The 22,226-nt window shown below is 42.8% G+C and overlaps 2 protein-coding genes and 1 long non-coding RNA gene across 17 annotated transcripts in view; 1 reads left to right on the top strand and 2 right to left on the bottom strand.

Annotated features, from left to right (window-relative positions):
- CADPS2 (calcium dependent secretion activator 2) overlaps positions 1–22,226 on the bottom strand; it is a 385,311-nt gene that overhangs the window by 283,066 nt on the left and 80,019 nt on the right. The gene's annotated exons all lie outside the window — the stretch shown is intronic.
- Positions 1,530–2,843, bottom strand: RNF148 (ring finger protein 148). Its single transcript, XM_077340928.1, has one exon. It carries the CDS (start codon positions 2,634–2,636, stop codon positions 1,605–1,607), a length of 1,032 nt encoding a protein of 343 aa, XP_077197043.1. The 5' UTR covers positions 2,637–2,843; the 3' UTR covers positions 1,530–1,604.
- LOC143839069 (uncharacterized) lies at positions 12,265–21,389 on the top strand. 2 transcript variants are annotated; one of them, XR_013231578.1, is made up of 5 exons: positions 12,265–12,299; positions 14,423–14,544; positions 16,240–16,317; positions 19,793–19,826; positions 21,227–21,389. It is a non-coding gene; the product is annotated as an uncharacterized LOC143839069 (long non-coding RNA). The 2 variants fall into 2 exon arrangements; XR_013231577.1 differs by having other exon boundaries at positions 21,214–21,389.

Genomic DNA, 22,226 nt, shown 5'->3' with positions numbered 1-22,226 from the left:
GTTCCATCAGGCTGGGGCCAGGGTCAAAAAAGCCCTGGCCCAGGTTGAGGCCAGGTGAATGTCTGGGGGCCCAGGACAGCTAGCAGATTCATACCCGTAGAGCGGAGTACCCTGCAGGGCCCAAGTCGCATATAGCCTTAAAGGCTAAAACCAATACCTTAAACTTGATCTGGAACCAGACTGATAACCAGTGTAGATGACATAACACTGGCTGGATATGGGCTCTCCAAGATGTACCAGTGAAGACTTTTGCAGCCGAATTTTGTACCAGCTGTAATTTCCAGGTCAAAGATAAGGGTAGGCCAGTGTAGAGCGAGTTACAGTAGTTTAACCTGGAAGTGACCATTGCATGGATCACTGTGACCAGATGATCAGCGGACAGGTAGGGTGCTAGTAGCCACGCTTGGTGCAGATGAAAAAATGCCATTCGGGCGACATTTGTGACCTAAGCCTCCATGGAAAGGAGCTGTATCTCACTGATGGCCCAGTTGATGGTTAATCAAGGACATGGCAAAATCAGATGTTATGTTATCACTAGCTTCAAAGCCAATTCCTAAGAATGGGCCTTGAAAGAGCCCCCTCCCCTGGACCCTGGCCAGGCAGCTTAAGGTGGCTTTGGGCCGCAGTTAGCAGCCAGATCAAGTGGGGCAGGCGGGGGCTGGGCAGCTCATTAGCAGTGCCAAGACAGAGCTCCTTAGCAGGCAGTCAGCAGGGCAGGAGGCCCTTGTTAGCAAGGCCTCCACCACAACCCTTTGCCCAGGGCCCTCTCCCCTTACCTGCTGCTGGCTCCAGGCACTGAGGCATCTGAGAGCAAAGAAGCTAAAGTCCATGAATGGAGGTTGGGAGCTGCAGGGGCTGGCCCAATCAGGGCAAAGCTGGCTGCACCCTGATTGGCTCTATTCCAACTTGGACAGCCGGACACATCCCACCCCCAAGACTGTTTCAGGAATATATAGAGGAACAACAATGGATAAGGATCTTGCTACTGGCCTGGAGTGCTAAATGTAACTTTCTGGAATAAGAATAGTTTTTAATGGAAAGTGAAAGCCATTAAACCAAAAATGCCTGAGGGCACCATTTCTGCTATAGCAGAGATAGTTCATGTATTTCCTGCTCAGCAACTTTCTACTCTTGACAACCACCCCAGCTGGCTGGTCAGCCTGTGAAATCCTGTCAGTGAGTTTCCTCTCTTGTTCTTGGGTCTCACACCCCATAGATATTACCTTTGCTGTCTGTTTCCCGCTGTTCTAGGCTATTAATTCCAAACAATCTAAACTAAAAAAAAGCCTTATTTTTGAACTATTTCAGCTTTAAGTCAGTCATAGCTGTGAATCAATTATTTTTCAGAACAAAGCTATTTGGGCCGGAAGTGTCAACTTCAGAAACAGAAATATAACTTCAAATCTCATGAACTCGTTGTGTGTATATTAACATAACCCTAAGGTAGAAAAATTCACTCTTCACACTAAATAGAGAAATGTGCAACGCTCACAGGTATCTACTCTCATAAGAACAAAAATTAGTCCATATTTCTAGAGAGACCAAAGTGGAATTTTATTTCAACCACACGAGGCTGATCTTTGTTAAAGTAAGGCACGGAAAAGCTACTCTCCAGACTGGGCTCTTGCACGGCTTGGCATTTCTCCGTGCGACTGACAGAGAGCACTGGAAGGAGCTTCACTTGGTTCTTGAGCATCTAAAGATTCTGCTTCATTTCTAATGCCTTCAGTTGCTCCAAGCATGTTCCATTTGCACACAGGGCAGGTCTGGTTCTTTAAAAGCCAGGGGTCAACACATGCTTGGTGAAAGAGGTGCCTGCAACGTAAAACACGTGCCACATCTTTAGGCTTGTATGTTTCCAAACATACTGCACAGCTCTCGCTATTCGATCCAACCTCCTTGTCATCCTCCCTCAATGTCTGAAGCTCAAGCTGGTTAATGATTGCTTTGATATCAACTTCTTCCTGGCAGCTTTCAGTTGGACTCCTTGCTCTTCTCAGCTTCCCAATGCAGTGATAGGTGCAATATACCAGAATAAATGCCAGAAAAACAAAAATGGAGCACATGTAACGATTTAGCCCCGGATAATGGTGTTTTCCTACATCAATTGTTACGCCGATCTGGATGCCATTCTGAATCAAATGCAACAGGTCCATTCCTATCAGGTTCCCGATCATAACTGCTACAATGTCTTCGGCCCCAAAGTTAAACATTGGAAATATGTTATCGCCTGTGCCTGGGGAATTATAAATTATTACTCCAGTAGCACCTTTTTCTGAAGCCACACTTATTTTTTTCACAAAGGAACACTGTCCCCTCATGATGAGAGCAATCCAGCTGACAGAGTTGACTGGCTTAACAAAACTGGTCAATGAGCTGCAGGCATTTTGGTGCAGTTCCTCTGGAGGCACCACAACTCCAGAAACTTTCTTCAGCGGAGAGGCTTTGCCAAACACCCCAGTTTCTGCAATCTCCCACAGCGTTGTGTTTCTTACTTGAAATGATATCTTGAGATTGGCTATCCAGAATGCGCTGGCTTGTGAGCAATGCATACCGAACAGGAGACCGATGCCAAGATGCAGGAAACAAGAAGATGTTACCCCTCGTCTCTGAACAGAAGATCCAGGCAAAATCATTTTGGCTTCAGCCAAGCAGTCACAGATTGAAAAACTCAGAACAAAACAAAAATTGTTAATATGCCAGAACTGTGAACAGAGGGATTTAAAAAAAAAGAAAAAAGAAAAAAAAGAAAATCCAAAAATTGTGGAGAAACAGCCCACAGAGGATCTGCCTGGGGATACTGGAGACTTTTGCGCAGCTGGGATCAGAAAGAAACTATGACTTCTCCCCCTTGCATGAAGTAATGCATTGTTGAGTAATGAAATTGTGACATCATGGACAACTCAAAACAGTTAGCACTACATTATCTACATACAATCTGACTGGCTTAGCATTCAAATATATATTCATTTCTGACTAAGATTGAATTCTCAAATTAATATAAAAACCTTAGAGCTTACTGAAAGCTTTGGCTTAGAATGTGAGTCCTTTATGAGAGGTCCGGTGGTACAAAATACTATACCGGTAATGTGCATTTTATACTATCATATATGTACCTGAATAGTAGTTCTGGTGGCTTCAATCGGCACTTGTGAATGTTTTCAGTATTCCAAGGAATGATTCAGAAAGATGCTGAAACCATCCCTGACTCTGTACTTATAACTAATAGTGGGAAAACTGGTAAAATGTTAAACTCATTACTGATGTATTCATTACACATTTCTCTCTACATGTCAATAAAAAATGAGGTTTGGATTTGAAAACAAGCATCTCAAGAGTGCAAGCACCGAGCAGAGAAAAATATTTCTAGAAAATCAAAAGCTGTATGAGGGGAAAGGGAGGCCAAGGAAAGCTGAATAAACTTATCTTACTGCTTTAGAAACTAAACATGCATAATTTATAACTTGCTAGCATTAAACAATTCTATTTGGCATGTTTATGTGACTTTTAAATAAAAATTGCTTAGTTTGCTACAGATGAAATTGTGGTTAGGGCCACTACCAGCCAGAGAGCAAGTGCAAACAGAGCAAACTGCTGCACCTTATCTTACCTTAGCACTAGGGATCGGCACAAATGGCTTAGGGTGACTTTGAAAACAAAACCCACCTAGCAACTCTGGCCTGAAAATGGTAGACAAGAGTGGGTAGGTGTTTTTTTTTCCCAACCTTGGAAAAACCAGCAGGTACCTCCAAAGCTTGATAGGCACTGCCGTCTGTTTTCCTTCCTTCACTTCCTTTGGGCACATTTGTGGACAGGGCAATTGCCAGATCCACACTATCAATTTGCATGCAAGAACATGTGGTGCATGCCAGAGACCGTTTGTAGCAGCACAAGCTTACATCCACATGTGTGGGGTTCTGGGGCATCCTCCTTGCCTACAATAGCCTGAGAGCCATGCAGGGCATGCTGCTACTGGCACAGCCTAGAAATCTGCTCTGGGCATGCAGTGGCAGCACAGCCCAAGGAGAGTCTGTGGGCTGCCCCAGGCCTGGCAGTGGTTGCCAAAAAACCTAAGGACCATGCAGGGCCCAATGACAGCAGTCCCACAACCTGGGACTCTGCACTGGGCCTGGCAACGGCGCAGCCCTGGGAGAGCCCAGGATCAGCACAAGGTTTGGCAGGTGTGTGGGCAGAAAGATGGGATTCCCCCCCCACACACACACACAAGTCTCATATACCCCCAGTCATTGCTGTCATTTTTCTATTATTAGTTTGCCTTTCTCACTGGAACTCAGGGTGGATTTTAAATATTAATAAGAACCATTCATTCAGCAAGCAAATTATAAAGTATGATGATTAAAATCATCTGACTATAACAGCAAAGATTCCTAGTAAAACAGAATAATAGAATGGGGATTACAGGTATGAAACACACTGTTCAGTCAGCCAGTGATCTAAGCTATGGTAAGGCAATTCAATCTGATAGTATAAAGGTTCATAATAACATAGCAGGATTGTGATTGAAGAATGGGGAAAACAGCACAAGCAAACAAAACCTGTCTGATGCAATGAAACAATGTAGTTAAATTTAACCTAACAACAAAGATTCTTAATAAAACAAAACCGCCCTGAGCCTCCGGGGAGGGCGGTATATAAATATAATAATAAATAAAATCATGTAATGTGGCTGAGATTGAAGAACTGTTGTCTAAGGCAGGGGTCTTCAACCCCCGGTGGGCGGCCCGGTACCAGGCCATTAAGGCCATGGTACCGGGCCGCCAGCAGCCGCGCCTGCCTTCCCCCCCTGCAGCAAGAGGGGGGGAAGAGGAAGGCGCGGCCGCTGGCATGCCAGCAACGCAAATGCGCACGCGCGGAGCCGCCGCGCATGCGTGTTTGCGCCCCCTGCTAGCAAAAACGCGCACGTGCTGCTGTTCTGCACATGCGCGTTAGCGCCACCTAGTGGCGGAAACGCGCATGCGCAGCAACTGCACGTGCGCGTTTACGTGCAGCTGCTGTGGCCGGGCCGCCGTCTCTCTCCCACCCTCAGAGGCAGTCCCCGACTACAAGAAGGTTGGGGACTGCTGGTCTAAGGCACAAAACCACTGGAGGAAAACCAGTGTAGAAGTCACCTCCTAAGTGAAACCACCATTCTGTAGTTCTGCACCCTTTATGAGCCTACACTGGGATCTTCTCCTCCAACAGTTCCTTACTTAGTTACTTAGTTACTTAGTCAAGGTCACAATGTCCCTGCACAGTCCTTAGGGATTGGGAATCATAGCCTATTATTATGGCTATGCACAGTTTTTACTGTCAGCTTTTAAGAATGGGGTGGTGCCCTTTCTTGAGAAATGACTGGACTCCTTTCCTGAAGTGCGCAATTAATGGGAAGCAAGGAAGGTGTTCTTGTAATTTATCAACAATTCTGGATAGGAACAACAGGCTGCCTCTCCTGAGTGGTGGAAGCTCTTGATAGTGAATTGACAATTTCATGAGAAAGAAGGGATGTTGCCTAGAGAAAATAAGAGGATGAAGAGTCTCAAATACTAATTTCCCCTGCCAAGTTCCATATTTCTAAATTGATTTGTCTTTGCCTGACTCTCATTCAGAATGGAATAATCAGGTTTATTAAACTAGGCTGACAACATGCTCTATAGCATGCTGGACTCTTTTATACCAGAGGAAGGCAGAAGGCAGGCCATGGTCCACCAAGCCACTCTCTAACAAATTGAGTAAGTATTTCTGATTGCATGGTCTTTTCCAAAGAAATGTATTAGAAGATTGCTTTTTACACGTTGCAAAGGACAGCTACCCTTCTAAAGAAAAGGCCTGACTAGTAAGAGTTCTTGGATCATGCAACACTGATTGGTCATGCTTTAACCAATAAGATATCTTTGGTATGCATCCTTGTTTAGTAAATTCAGACACAAATGGGCAGCCAGAAGAGTTCTAATAAAAATGCCAGACTAGAGTCTATTATTTATTTACAATTTATTATTTTTCTTTTTGTGACATGGTCCATACTCTTTGTAAAAAATAGCTAGAGTCCCATCTCATATACTGCAAGATCAACACTGCTACCAATACTTAAAAAAACAGGGGAATTATTTTTTTTTAATTTAAGTTTTCAAGCAAATATATTGGGGTAATGTTAGTTACCCAACCACTGCAGGAAGCAAAAGGTTTACAAAAACAATGGCATACAACCAGCAAGTCGGGAGGCTTATTTAGCAGGATGGACTCACCTTTGTTATTTACCAGATGTCAAATCAAGGTACCGTATATACTTGTTTATAAGCTGAGTTTTTCAGCACAGTATTCACACTGAAAAAGTCCTCCTCGGCTTATACACGAGTATACGGTAATTGAAATAACAGCCTGCTCCTAGCCAGCCAATCGTTACATTGCTTCTGCAAACTGCCTGCAAGCTGAAGCTTACTTGCTCTGGCTGCTTGTAGGACAGCAACGGTTTAACTGAGGGACTCTGCTCTTTTTTCTTTCCTTTTGCCTTCTTCCAAACTATTATTTTGGTTTCTGTGGGTGCGGAGGGGTGGGGGTAGGTTTTGGGGTGCTTTGGGATTTACTGTTTATTTCTTCTATTTTCTGAGGGGCAGCATTGTTTGCCTTTTCTCTCTTGGCGCTGTGTTTCTTTTAAAATATGATTTTTACAGTTCTTTCTTTCAGTGTAGAGTTTTACAGTTCTTTCAGTGTTTTGTTCTGGGGGGGCAGTGCAGTTGTAGTTAGAGTAGTCCATTCACCCAGTTTGGTAGCTGTTGTACTTGTTGTAATAGGTTGCCAACTTCAGGTACTGTTGTTCTGCTCTGGTTTGTTGGCCCTCTTTTGTACTTACAGACCTAGTTTACTGTTTTTCTTTGAAATAAATATTCAAAAACACTGAACCTACTGGTGCCTCAATTAATGTAAATTTAGCAGTAACTGCTTCATTTCCCACCCTTGGCTTATATGCAAGTCAATAAATTTGCCCAGATTTTGTGGTAAGATTAGGTGCCTCGGCTTATATGCGGGTTGGCTTATATGCAAGTATATGCCTTAAATCAACTCTACTACTTAAATTATTAATTTGAGTCAAAAAGCAGGGGAAAAAGCAATAATTAAGTGGTTTTTAATTAACTGCTCCAAAACTCTTATCTTTTAAAAATACTACTGCATTGTTTGGGGTAACTCTCAACATATGAGCAGAAGGGGGATACTAACAAGTGATTTCTCCTTATAACTCTACCTTGATTTAAAGAAAATACAATGTTATTTGTCTTCCATCATCTCTGCACCAACTGCAAAACGTGCATTGAAAAATTGTTAAGCCGCCTATTCCAAATTTTCGGCAAAGCACAGATGTTATGTTTAACTTTTCAAATAAAGAGCATACTTTAGGATGGCACTTATGAGTCCAATAAACCACACAAGGCCACTACACTGCTTGTAATATGCACCTCTAGAATTTGGAACACAGTTGTAACCACTGTGACATCAGAATTGCCTTTAATTCTTGCTGCATTCATGTGCACAGATGACAGAACAGGGTAACCGAGAGGCTTCACAGGTACACAGTCTAATAAAAAGACCTTCCAGTCTGCATTCAACAAAGGAGAGATGGCTCTTTAAAATTAGCCAGTAAAAACGTTCTTCAGGATATTTAAGATTAAGTGCCTTCAATATATAGATTTATTTAGACATCTAGATATACAGTTTGCTCTTTCTCACTCAGCAAAGCACTACATCAGGTCAGTAAGGGACTCAAAGGGGTGGAATAAACTGAACTTTAATCCAAGTAGAAGTTACTGTTGGCTGGATATTCAACTGAACTTCAAAATGACTCAGACTGTGCTGGATAAGGCTGAATATGTATTTGTTTGTTTGTTTATGGATTTACAGTCTCGCGGTGGTTTCCAACATCAGTAAATACAATAAAACCCATAACACATCTCATAAAAACAATTACAAATTATCACATTTAGACAGATGGTGAATGAATCGTTGTTGTTAGGTGCGAAGTCATGTCTGACCCATCGCGACCCCATCGCCAATGATCCTCTACCATTCCCCGGAGTCCATTTAAATTTGCACCTACTGCTTCAGTGACTCCATCCGGCTACCTCATTCTCTGTCATCCCCTTCTTCTTTTGCCCTAAATCGTTCCCAGCATTAGGCTCTTCTCCAGGGAGTCCTTCCTTCTCATGAGGTGGCCAAAGTATTTGAGTTTCATCTTCAGGATCTGGCCTTCAAAGGAGCAGTCAGAGCTGATCTCCTCTAGGACTGACCGGTTTGTTCGCCTTGCAGTCCAAGAGACTCGCAAGAGTCTTCTCCAGCACCAGAGTTCAAAAGTCTCAATCCTTTGATGCTCGGCCTTCCTTATGGTCCAACTTTCACAGCCATACATTGCAACTGGGAAGATCATAGCCTTGACTAGACACACTTTTGTTGGCAGGATGATGTCTCTGCTTTTTAGGATGCTGTCTAGATTTGCCATAGCTTTCCTCCCTAGTAGCAAGCGACTTTTAATTTCTTTGCTGCAGTCCCCATCTGCAGTGATTTTGGAGCCCAGGAAAATAAAATCTGTCGCTACCTCAATTTCTTCCCCATCTATTTGCCAGGAATTGAGAGGGATGGATGCCATGATCTTTGTTTTCTTGATATTGAGTTTCAAGCCAATTTTTGCACTCTCCTCCTTCACTCGCATCAAGAGGCTCTTTAGTTCCTCTTCGCTTTCTGCCATTAGAGTGGTATCATCTGCATACCTGAGGTTGTTAATGTTTCTCCCTGCAATCTTGATCCCAATTTGTGACTCATCTAACCCCGCCTTTCTCATGATATGCTCCGCATACAAGTTAAATAGGCAAGACGACAGTATACAGCCTGGCCGAACTCCTTTCTCAATTTTGAACCAATCAGTGATTCCATGCCCGGTTCTCACTGTTGCTTCTTGACTTGCATATAGGTTTCTCAAGAGACAGATAATATGTTCTGGTATTCCCATCTCTTTAAGAACTTACCACAATTTGTTGTGTTCCACAAAATCAAAGGCTTTGGCATAGTCAGTGAAACAGAAGTAGATGTTTTTCTGGAACTCCCTAGCTTTTTCCATGATCCAGCGTATGTTGGCAATTTCATCTCTAGTTTCTTTGCCTCTTCGAAATCCTGCCTGTACTTCTGGAAGTTCTCGGTCCACATATTGCTGGAGCCTAGCTTGTAGGATTTTGAGCATAACTTTGCTAGCATGAGAAATGAGTGCAATGGTGCAGTAGTTTGAACATTCTTTGGCATTGCCCTTCTTTGGGATTGGAATGTAAACTGACCTTTTCCAATCATGTTGCCACTGTTGAGTTTTCCAAATTTGCTGGCATACTGAGTGTAGCACTTTTACTGCATCTTTTACTGCATCGTCTTTTAAGAGAATGAATCCTATAGGTGCCCTAACCCTCCCTACCCCCCCCTTCAGCCCAAGGGTCAGTTCTCATAGTAGGAACGATGGCCAGATCTAATCAACATGGAGGGGAGATACTCCGATGAAAACACCCGGATGCCACTCTGGTCTCAACCATAAGCCTGGTAGAAGAGCTCCATCTTGCAGGCCCTGTAGAAAGTTGGCAACTCTGGCAGAGCCCTTGGCTCCTCCGGGAGCTCATTCCACCAGATTGGGGCCAGGACCGAAAAGGCTCTGTTCCTGGTCAAGGCCAGTTGAACATCCTGGTGGCCCAGGACAACCCAGTTCAGAGGGTGGATGTCCTTTTGTACTTGCTTTGGCTTTTGAATGGCCAAGGTCTGAGTTTGGCCAAGAGTGCATATAACCAAACTGAGGCTGAGGTTGTGATCTTCCTTAGAGATCACTAGCTTAGCCACAGTTATGCTTGGGGCCCTTCCTGACAACCTCACCCAGGCAACTCCATAGTATGGGAACCATCAAAGATTACATGTGAATAGGCAGTTGCAGATTTTACTTGTTTCCAGGATGGCACCTTCAAAAAGGCTTTGCTGAAATTAACACAGTCATTTCAGCAGAACACAGCAAGACAGGATTGCAGATATTTAGGCCCAAAACAATTAACAGCTTTGTAAGTGATACCCATGTTGGAATAGACAACAACCAAAAACCTTGAATTGAACCCGGTAGTTGATTGTACCAATAGCTGATTGAAAATAAAAAGTGTTTGCATAATTTGTTCACTGCTGCACTTTCTCTGTATTCCCCAAAGCAAGAAAATGGAAAATTCAGTCATCCTTTCCTAATGACTCCAGGCCCATTGCACTAACCACTGATGCTGGACTGGGACCAATATGGTGTTACAGTAAAGAAAAAAAATCATATAGATTCACAATTGGTAGCAATAATTATCTATCACAGGGGAGTATAGCATCCTATTTCAATGATTTATTTTATTTTATTTTGCTAATGAAATAATATCACCATTATCGATATGCTACTGAATTTCTGATATCCTCCCATTTGACTTCAGGCTGGTAAGTCTGCCATGTTATGGGAACTGGCACAAAACATATCGGCACAAAAGTATACATATTTTCCAACGGTATTTGTACATCAATGGCACAGAAATCGTACAAAACAAATTAATCAGAAATGCCAGCACTAAAGATGGTTAATGAATATCAACAAAGTAAAAACAAAAAGGCTAATACACATTTCAAAATAATTCCCTTTCACAAGGGAATTCTATTCAGGTGACAAAAAATGAATCTTCTGGATTTCTTAAACAACGTTTGCAGAATTGAGTTTCTAGAGAAAATATGTTTTGCTATTTATATAAAATGTTTCCAGAATTGGAAAGTTATATTCATAGACTGATTACAACACCCCCAACCCAACCCAAAAGCTGCAACGGCAATTTTCTGTGAAATAAATGGTATCAAAACTGAATGACCACATAGTTCTTTAATGATCACACAGGGCAAAAAAGTAGTACTAGAACTAATCACCAGTCTGCCACAAAAATTAGTTCTTTGTCATTTTTGGGTAGAGAACTTTTGACATGGTCCTGGAAGTGAGAGGATGCCAGATGTCTGAGAGAAATATGTTGTAACATCTTGCTCAGTTCTTTTGGAGAATGTCACAGCTGCAAATTGGACAAATCCCACGCTTTAACAACCAGCGGTCAATACATCGTTTGTGGAAAACGTGTCTGCAAGTTAAAATCCGAACCACTTCTCTCTGCTTGTATGTCTCTAAGCACACGACACAAATCTCTTCCGCTAGATCAATTTCGCCCTTTTTTAACCTGCGCACCTCAAGTGAGTGAAGAGCTTTACAGAATTCAGTTTTTGCTGCACGAGCTCTCCTTTCCTCATGTCTTGCTATCATCAGTCCTGGAGAACAGCATAACACGAAGTAGGCTACAAATGTCAAAATGAGGCAGTAGGCACACAAATAGATCTTCCAGAGGCACTGCACGGTTCCCACTTCTATGACTGCAGTTACCCGAATACCCTTCTCAATCAAACGTAGTATTTGTTTCTCTTTCAAGCTGCTCATCATCAGGGCAACAATATCACCTGCATCCTTGCGAGACAAAACAAGAATCTCTTTGCCTGGAGAGACATTATCATAGATGATAACACCGGAAGCCCCTTTTCCTGCAGCTATCTTTATTTTGTCTGCAAAAGTGCAGCCTCCCCTGATGACAAAGGCAATCCATGTCTCAGTATCTGGCGGTATGCTGAAGGTGGTGTCTATGCTACAAGCATCCTTAGGTTGTCCCTCTGGTACCACCAGCTCTCCAATCATCTTCTCTGAAGGCAGCGTCTCTTCAAACAAAGCAGGATAATATACTTCCGACATGGCCCACTTCCCCCAAATAAATGTTACATTTGTATAACAGTTAGAAATACCTGAAGCTTGGGAGTGGGCCAGGCCAAACATCAAGGAAAGGCTGAAAGCCAGTTTCCACCAAGATGAAACCTTTCTTTTGTAGTTATCATGAAGCTTCATTCTCCTGCTTGCCTTCTGCAAAAGGCAAAAATAAATATCCAAGGGGTGGCTCACATGACCAAACTGCCAATGCTGAATAGCGTCTTCAAAAAAACAAGGCATGGAAAGCTAACATTTCTTTCTGTGTTTCTGTTTGAGAGATTTTTCTGGGATCAACCTATGCTTTGAACAGCCATATTAAGTAAGGAAGCTTGGGGTATCCGATGAAAAACAAACAATGGACCAGTTAATTTGAATACTGAAAGGCTATTGGCTAAATGGTTACATAGGCTAAAGCTGTCCTATTGCTGTGTCTATCATTAGTTAACATGATTTCGGCCTCAGGGCTATTCACATGATGAAGGTAAGAACTGGGGAGAAATTTCCCCCCCTTAAAAATAAGTCTAGCTAGTGCAATCCATTGATCATTTCAGTGGTGTAGAGTAATTGTTCAGAAGCATGCTGTCAATGCAGAGACATGTGTTTTCTGCCAACTACCCTTCAAATAAACACTTAAATTTGAGTCCAGTAGCACCTTTGAAACCAACTTTCAAGAGTCAAAGTTCTCTTTGTCAGACACAGGTAAGAATAGACATCTCTCCAACTCGTTGGTCTATAAGAAGGTGCTACTGGATTCAAATTTAAGTGTTCTACTGCAGATCAACACTGCTAGCCTCTGAAATAACCTTCAAATAAAGACCATTTTGGTATCTGCATCCCATTTTGAAAATGTTACATGTTTACAAAGGATGGAACTAGGGATGGGCACAAACTGCATAGCTGGACCGGGCTTGACATGGGACACAACATCCCCTCAAAGAAAGGTTCCAGGAGCCATGGTTGGACTTGGAACTGTAAAGCAAGCCACAGTCCTTGAGGTCAGAGGAATGTTCATAGGGATGCCCCCATTCCCAGGAAAAAGGGCAAGGGGGAGGGCTCAGGAGAAAAAATCAATCACTTCATTACTGAGAAGATTGCCATGGGTGGCCAACCATTCTCCCTCATGTCCTTTAGTGGGATGCTGCACCAAATGGCTGTCTAAGGCATCATCCTCCATGAGGACCATGATCCAGTGAGTATTGGCCTCCATGCATCAATTTGTGTTGAAGCCAGTTAAGGCCAAGCTCTCCATTCCGCGAGGCTGATCCGTCCACCTGGCAGTGGACCTCTGGTGTAGATGGCACCAAAGCTACCAACTGGCCACTAGATGTAATTGGAGGAACTCCAGAGTGGGACTATGGTCACACCCCAGGAGGGGAGAGGCTTTCTGACCTCTGACTACAAGGTGGTTCCTCCCCCATGCATGGGACAGATGCAGAGCACACGGCCTCAAGCATCACTGCAACAATACAGAGTAGCCTGAAGGAGCTGTTAAGCAGCAGATACATCATCCACTGCTACCTTGTCATGAATACCAGCACAAACATGCAGAAAGAAGTGATAGTGTGCACCTGATTAATTTCATTTGCCTGGCACACAAGTTGCATCTGGTGGTGAGGGATGCCCTAGGGCTGGGAAGGTTGGTGAGCACTGCTAAGGAAATCTGGGAAAACATGGTCCTTGAGATTAAGGTCCTACTGGAGACCTGCAGGTGCCTGATTGGCTGGTTCTCCTGCATCTGCTGAGAGAGCAGCTGAGGAAATGGGAGGAGCCTGGACACCTCATCCAGAATGCAGCCACATGGAGGAACTCCACATACACTATGATTGCATGCTTGGTGGAGTAGAATAACATGGTACAGTAAGTCATTTCCTCTGCTTGCAAGATGACTGCAAAGGATGGATGTAGTTCCTAGGTGTCTGCTTCCTAAGGTTCTCCAAGGATTGGAATGTGTCCTGGTATTCAGGCTGGTCATGGACTCAGATCCAGGACCATCCAGTTTTACTCATCCCACTGGCAAAGTGAGTGGCAGTGCAGGGCAGTCTTCCCATGGTATTATTGCAATCACCAATGATCATGTCCATCTCACTGTACCCACAAGTAGGAGCTGCGGGGGGAGGGATTCCTTGAGTTCCAGGCACGATTCAAATCCAGCACTCTTGTACCAGTGACAAGGCCATACACTTCTGGGGTGTTTGCTGTCATTCCAAATGGATCCATCCTTCTTGATGAAAAATAAAGCATGGGGGGGGGGCATGTCTTACATCCAAGAGAACTGTTTGGGCTTCTATCTCCTTGTCTTGTGTGGTTTTGTCTCCAAAGCCACAAATCCCCTTTCACTACTACTGCTGGCAATGTCAGTGCATGGCTGTTCCATCCAAGAAGCTTGTAATGGGTTGTAGATCTGAATACCTAGCACTATCACCTGATATCAGTTCCAATCCAGAGCCTAGTAGAAAGCACAACACATCCCTCTAGGGATGCACCTTTCATTCACCCTACTGGAAACGTTACTGCACGGCATAGCCAATCCCAGCTGTGCGGACTCAGAGGATCGGTTCAAGCCACCTCACCACATCATTCCTTTCACTGTCTGATTAATTCCAGAATAATCTCATTTGTACCTGTACCACTGAGAAAGCAGGTGACTGAAGGCTAGCTCATCCCATATCTGGGGCATTTTGTGTGATGTGTGGAAGTGCTTCGTTGGCAGCTTCTGTGCTGGCAAGGTGAGAATGCAGACTGGGCTTCCTTCCAGGGTGTATTGGGGATCCGACATTGAATGGTGACCTGGATTGGTGAAGTCTTTTAACACTTCTATCCAGTTCTCATTCTCGTCTCTCCTATTTTCTTGCAGGTATGCCTCATCCACTTTCTCTCCAAGTATGGTGCCATCCAAGCCAGAGCCATTCCTTTCTGAGTTCTAGGTCTTGCTGCAGCCAATGACCATGTCCATCCACCTTGGGACAGTTGCATGCCAGAGCCTGAGTGGGGAACATAACATGGTTTATGGAAGACTTCAGGAACTCATCCTTTTATTCAGTCTGGCACTAGCTCCATTCCAGAGTCAGGCTGGTTTTGGCATCAGGTTTGAACTGGAGCCACCCCTCCATTCTCACAATCTGTTCTGTCAAAGGTGGCAGTCAAGTTGGGGTGTTTGTTGCACTAGGTGTTCTGTGCTTCAAGCCATCCTGTAATTCACCCTGCTATGCAATCATGGTGCATGGCTGCCTGGACCTGCCTTGAGCCATCAGTCATTGAGGGACATTGTGCAGAGGTTGTCCATGATGGAATAAGTTTAGACCCCAAATGTCATGATGCATTTTGGCTTCTTCTTCAATGGTTCCTCGAAATAGGAGCCTACTGGGGCTTTCCCATGTTCCATGGCTCCATAGACAATCTCCACACTGACAAGATGACTAATCACAAAGCATGGATGACCCTACTGAGGCATGTGGGCATCATGTCACATTTGCCTGGGCATTTAGCCACCACTTATCAGGAACCCTCTTGTGGCGCAGAGTGGTAAGCGGCAGAAATGCCGTCTGAAGCTGTCTGTCCATGAGGTTGGGAGTTCGATCCCAGCAGCCAGCTCAAGGTTGACTCAGCCTTCCATCCTTCCGAGGTCGGTAAAATGAGTACCCAGCTTGCTGGGGGGTAAAACAGTAATGACTGGGGAAGGCACTGACAAACTACCCCATACTGAGTCTGCCATGAAAATGCTAGAGGGCATCACCCCAAGGGTCAGACATGACTCGGTGCTTCCTCTTTCCTTTACCTCTTTGCTTTCCTTGGGCCCTGAGTCTTAGCAGCCTCCCTTTGTGTTGTGGTTCCTGGACACCAGCCAACGTCATCGTTTGAAGGTCGGGTGATTAACAGGCCCAGGCTTCCAGGCTGTTGTCAAGAACATGTAGTGCATGTGAGTAACCCTTTATAGCAGGGGTAGTCAACCTGTGGTCCTCCAGATGTCCATGGACTACAATTCCCATGAGCCCCTGCCAGTTTGTAGTCCATGAACATCTGGAGGACCACAGGTTGACTACCCCTGCTTTATAGTACTCATCAGAGCCTACCCAACTCCAGGTCCCCAACCATGCCTGATATTTTCTTTCGGGTTAGGGTCATCCTTTCTCACTCATCCTGATGGCAAGTTGTTTGAAGGATATAGGCTCCAAAATGCAAGGTGGCTGGAGGATAGTGGGCACATACATCCAATGCTTCTGGAAACAGGATGTTCTTGGCAGAAAGTGAAAACCTGAGCCACCCCTGACAAAGATCTGTCAAGCACAGATTCTTTTTTTAAAAGATAAGGTAGGAACTAGATAACTTGGAGCAAGCTTTGTCCACAGAAGAGAGGTACACCCAGGGAGACACAGACAAATGTTTGGGTGTTTAAGCCCTGTACTCAAACCTGTTTTTTTCAGATCATGTCCCTCTCTATATGGAACTGGCACTAGAGCCAACAAAGATGTATTTATACAAGCAGTGAGGACAAATGGCTGGTAGGTTTTATGCAAATCAATGTTTGTTTGTTTTTTAAAGGAACAGGATTCAGTAACAGAGCACCAAGTTGAAAAGTGAGAACAACTCCTTATTTTTTTCTCACATCACCAGCTCCTCCCTATCCTGCAACATCACTTTAGGAAATATCTTTGTTTTGTTGGAAATTTGCTTGAAAAGATAAAAGACACATTATAGAAGTTATGCTATGCTTTATATTTAACAATTTAAATGCAAGTTGGGCAAAATCCCAATGTCTTCCTTTTGAAACAAGCTGGCACTAGAAGGTAACTTTTCAACTATGTCCATGAACATTAATGGAAAAAACACTACATAAAAACCTTTATCAAAAGAATGATTTATACTTTTTATTACTATTTAAAAACACATACCTAGCACAGCTCTCAGCTTCCCCATCTAAGTCAAAACAGTAATATAATGAATAAACAAATCCGTAAGAGACAATAAAGTTATGTCCCAGTTTTTAAAGCCTCTTATAAAACAGACCTACTCAGCAGTAAGAAAATGATGAATAGTAAAAGGTGCAGTATGAGAAGAGGCAAACAGATGAACGAGTAGGGGAAACAACTATAGACAAAAATCTTGTAGAAAAAGAGGAAGTCTTTTACCTGGTGTTTAACATCAACAGGCTAGACACTAGTTATGGGCACAAAACAAAAAATTCCGGTGCGAGGTGTTCTTGAACTGAACCAAAAGTGCCAGAATGAACTGGTCAGTTTGGGCCGGTCTACTTTGCTTCTCCCTACATAGAAGAATGAAGCGAAACTGATTGCTGAAATGGATGCCAGCTGTCTAAACCTAACATCATGGCAGGACAGCCTATCAATTAGGTTTAAAGTAAGGTGACCAGATTGTCCCACTTTTGGAGAGACATCTGGGGGTACCTGGCAAAATGTACTTATGTTGAAATTAAAAAATATATATTACAATAATATTTATGCGTTCTATGAAACTTTTTGTTGCTCCATATAGACCAAATTTTTAATCACGACCCGCCCCCCCAGTCAATGGTGTCCCGCTTTACCAATGTTAAAATCTAGTCACCTTTGTTTAAAGGGCTGGTAATGTTCAGAGGTGGTTTGCCATTGCATGACTCTGGTATTCCATGGTGATCTCTCCCATCCATACACTAGCCAGGGCTGACCCTGCTTAGCTTCCAAGATCTAATGTGATGGGGCTAGCCTGAACTATCCAGGTCAACATATTTTACACTCTATTTTATGTCACACAGGTCTTTGGATTATTTATTTTATTGATTTTGACTGTTGATTGATTATCATGAACAAGTCATGTCAGACTAATCTTATTCAAGAACAAGTTGTTTCAGACTAACCTTATCTTTTTTTTTTTGAGAAAGTTACTACCTAGATCAGGGGTAGTCAAACTGCGGCCCTCCAGATGTCCATGGACTACAATTCCCAGGAGCCCTTGCCAGCATTCACTGGCAGGGACTCCTGGGAACTGTAGTCCATGGACATCTGGAGGGCCGCAGTTTGACTACCCCTGACCTAGATCATGGGAATGCTGTACACATTGTTTACCTTGATTTCAGCAAGTCTTTTGATAAGGTTCCGCATGATACTCTTATTGGCAAGTTGGTAAACTGTGGTATGGATCCTATTACTGTTAGGTGGATTGAGAACTGGTTGACAGATTGTACCCAAAGGGTGCTTGTAAATGGTTCGTCATCTTCTTGGAGAGAAGTGATGAGTGGAGTGCCTCAGGGATCTGTCCTGGGCCCTGTGTTATTCAACATGTTCAAAAGTTATTTGAATGAAGGAATAGAGGGGGTACTTGTTAAATTTGCAGATGATACTAAATTATTTAATTATAATTATAACAATAATAATAAAAACTGTTTTGGGCACTACAACTGATGAAAGCTGTAGAGAAACTGTAGTGTGTCCAGAGGAGGGCTACAAAGATGGTGAGAGGTTTGGAGACTAAGTCATATGAGGAAAGGTTGAGGGAGCTTGGTCTGTTTAGCCTGGAGAGAAGATGACCGAGAGGTGATATGATCACCATCTTCAAATACTTGAAGTGCTGTCAAGATGGAGCAGAGTTGTTTTCTGTTGCCCCAGAGGGTTGGACCAGAACCAATGAGTTAAAATTAATTCAAAATAATTTTTGGCTATACACCCAGAAGAAGTTAGAGAAGTTCCACAGTGGAACAGGCTTCCCTGGGAGGTGATAAGTTCTCCTTTGGAAGTTTTTAAGCAAAGGCTAGATAGAAATACGGATTTTATGAATTTAGGCAGATTGTGAGTGGGTGGGCAGTTAGTTGTGAATTCCTGCATTGTGCAGGGGGTTGGATTAGATGACCACGGAGGTCCCTTTCAACTCTATCATTCTATGATTTAGTGGGGTTTATGCCATATGATTTCAAGTAAAAAAAGGAGCGGTTGCCTTATTTTTTTTGCATTTTATTGCTTTACTATTATTGTCTTAAAAGCTTTTACAATGATCTTGTCTGATATTGTTGTGAGTCATCTTGAGCAACTCCATTTTGGAGAGGTGGCACAAAAATATTTTTTTAATGTGTTTGTATGCATTGTGGATGATGACTGGGGTTAGGACAAGGTAGTCATAAGAAATGACATTGCCATCTTTTAATGATGGTAGACAAGAAGAAGAACAATAACAAGAAGAAGAAGAGTTGGTTCTTATATGCTACTTTTTCTCTACCCGAAGGAGTCTCAAAGTGGCTTACAGTCACCTTCCCTTTCATCTTCCCACAACAGACACCCTCTGAGGTAGGTGAGGCTGAGGGAGCCCTGAGATTACTGCTTGGTCAGATCAGCTTTTCCAGTGCTGTGGCGAGGCCAAGGTCAACTAGCTGGTTGCATGTAAGGAAGTGCAGAATCAAACCTGGCTTGCCACATTAGAAATCCAAGCTCCTAACCACTACACCAAGCACTTGGGAAACCTGATTGACCCAAGCCTCCCAGTATTTAAATATCTAAACCTCCCCTTTCTTTCCAATGGGGACCCAAAGCAGATTATATCATTGTTCTTCCCATCTGTATTTTATCCTCAGAACAATCAAGTGAGATTGAGTTACCCAGCAAGCTTCTATGTCAGGAATGGTTAATCATATCTGGCTCTTCGTGATCCTAGTGTGACATCATTATCACACTGGTTTATGTACTTGTATGACCATTCCCACAAAAGCAAAACAAATCTTTGGAAAAGAGAAGCCAGATTCCTGCTATGCTTTCATGAGGATGATACTATATAAAAGTTAGAGGCTACATCAAATGTATGTGATGGCATACTAGAAAGAAAAGAAATGTTCTAAACAAAACTTCTAATACACACTCAGAAAAGAATTATAGCAATTCTTGAGAAGGTAACTTAGTTGTTTAGGCCAGTGGTGGTTCCTACAGCACCTTCAGCAGTAAGCCTCAGCTTTACCTACTGCAAATGTGAACACATAAGTTTTCCCATGTTTTACAGGCTGTGCAGGAGCATCATCATCAATCACGAAAAGGTAATTTTGATTGTCCTGGTGTTCCTTTCATAAACTTAAAAAAATTCCAGTACACATGGAAGATTATTGTAGAAATATTATATTGTTAAGATGGGCATATAAGTAAACATATACAACATCACCTCTCTATCTACTGCACATTAAGAATTGTCCCTTTGCTTTTAAACCTTCTCGTGCTGAAAGCAAAGTAGTTGCCACTCATCTTACACAAGGTTGACTGGACCAAAATGATGCTTGTAAATCTATAACTTGCATGATAATTTTCAAAATGCATTCTGAATACCAAATTCATTTAAATTTAATAATCATCCAGTTGCACTTCAGACAGCTATGTTTCAAGATCAACAAACATTTGGGTACAGCTTAATTGCTTCAGATTTTAGTATGCAAACTGTATTTTTTCTGCATCCCAATTAGTTTTTGCATAGCCTTAATAAGTAACAGCAAGATGTCTTAGTCATTGTAACTTCTCCTTTTAGGCCTATTTCCATTTAGAAAATTATTAAATATTTAGTGGACTGTAGTATTTTGTAGGCACTAAAATGCCTTTAAATGAGAACATGTATCCTCAATGCATTCAAATTCACTGTCATTCCTGTTCTCAGTAGAGACTTCCCTCTTAGGTGCACACGTTAGTATCAATAGAATGTCCACTTGAAGAAAGAAAAAAATAGTAGGATGGGGAGGATCTATTAAGCTACTGGCTGTCAGTCACTATTGCCAAGTCCCTTTGGAAATGGTGTTCAAGGACTCAGTTATGATCTCTCCTTTCTACCTCACTTAGTCCAATACATGAAAAGTTGAATTCTGGCAAATTACAGACCAGCAACAACCACCCAAAGGGCTATCTGTGATCTTGGGTACCATTCAATCCAAGGAACCTTACAAACAAACCAAATTTGAAATTTTTGAATGATATTTTTTACCATGGCAGAAAGAACTTTGCAGGCCTAATATCATATGAGGTGTTTTGTTTTTGCCTTTTGCACCACAAAACATCTAAGAGTGCCGGTGACAGTCCACAAACAGCACAGGATTCCCCAGTTAAGATCTACATTCCATTTCCATTCAGGGAATGAAGGAGGGTCCGAGACATAAAAAAGGAGTTTTAGTTAGGATACAGAGAGGAAGGATTTCTAGCCCTTCACCCATTTGTTATATCTGATCTGGCACATACCTTTTCTGTCCAACAGGCCTCCCACTTGAGGTCCCTGTTTTCTCCTTGCTGAGGAGTTTTATAACATCATTTTAGACCATTGGTTGCAGAGGTGCTTTTATATCATAGCTCTCTTTTCATTAGCTTGGCTTATTTGTAGTGGCATGTTTTTATTGCTCTTTTAATTATGAAATTGTCTGAGCTTGGTTTACTGACTTTTTTCTTGATTAGTTTTGTTTTATAGTTTTAGTGGTGAGCTGCCTGGAGCAGTTTGGAAAGGCAACAACCTAAACAAAGTAAACCCTAACAGTGAAGAAAAGATAGAGAAAGAGGTTTGCGTTTCTGTCCTGCAGAAGTTATTCAAAGAGGTATGCAGAAGACATCTGTTAAAACAGGCTATGTTCAAATAAAGAGGCTTGAAATTTTAAAGCCACATTAGCATTCTTTGCTTCAGTCACATTTCTAAAAATTCATCCCTAGACTAAACCCAAAGAACACTCTGTTCCTCAATACCATTCCCTTTCCTTCACCACGTGAGTATTGCTGTTACATAAAAGAAAGAAGGAGATACCAATTAATTTCCCAATTTGTTTGCACTGCAGGCAGCAAGACTGATGTCTTGATTGCAGACACACAGCAGGCAGACACAGGTACAGATACCAATTAGACTAAATTCACAGCTTCAGGTTTGAGGGGAACTCCAAGAGCAGGATCCTAGTGTACAAGCCAGAGACAGAGATGAGAGAATCTGTCCAAGATGCAGGTTACAAGGTCAGTAACTAACAGACTCATTGCTTCTTTGGCTGCTTTTAAGCATCACACTAAGCACCTGCCAGCCACCTCAGCCCTGTTTCTGCAAACTCTCTGCTTCATCATTGAGGTTCTGTATTGCCAACCTGGCACTGTACTTTCTGTCTTGCAGTTCCCTCCTTATCTTCCTCCTATGCTGTTTCCAAGGCTGTGATGACAGGGGAAGTAAATTGGCTGGCACAAGACTTCCTGTTGCCACCTCAGGGCTGAAAGGCTTTTGTACTGGTACTTGGCTCCTCAGTAATTGTCTCCCCCTGCAATGTCTCTATCAGTCGTTTTGGCTCTGGGTCAGGTCTGCTAACTGCTTCTTCCCCAAAAGACTCCTCTGCTTCACTTAGCTGAGCTGGAGCTGGCTAGCCCATGACAACTGATGAGTAATAAATCACACTGTATTACTTCTATTACTGGGACAGTTTGGGGAAGATAGCATGAGC

This window comes from Paroedura picta, chromosome 5 (genome assembly GCF_049243985.1).
Source record: "Paroedura picta isolate Pp20150507F chromosome 5, Ppicta_v3.0, whole genome shotgun sequence".
Taxonomy (NCBI): domain Eukaryota; kingdom Metazoa; phylum Chordata; class Lepidosauria; order Squamata; family Gekkonidae; genus Paroedura; species Paroedura picta.
This window is presented reverse-complemented; position numbering and strand designations above follow the sequence as displayed.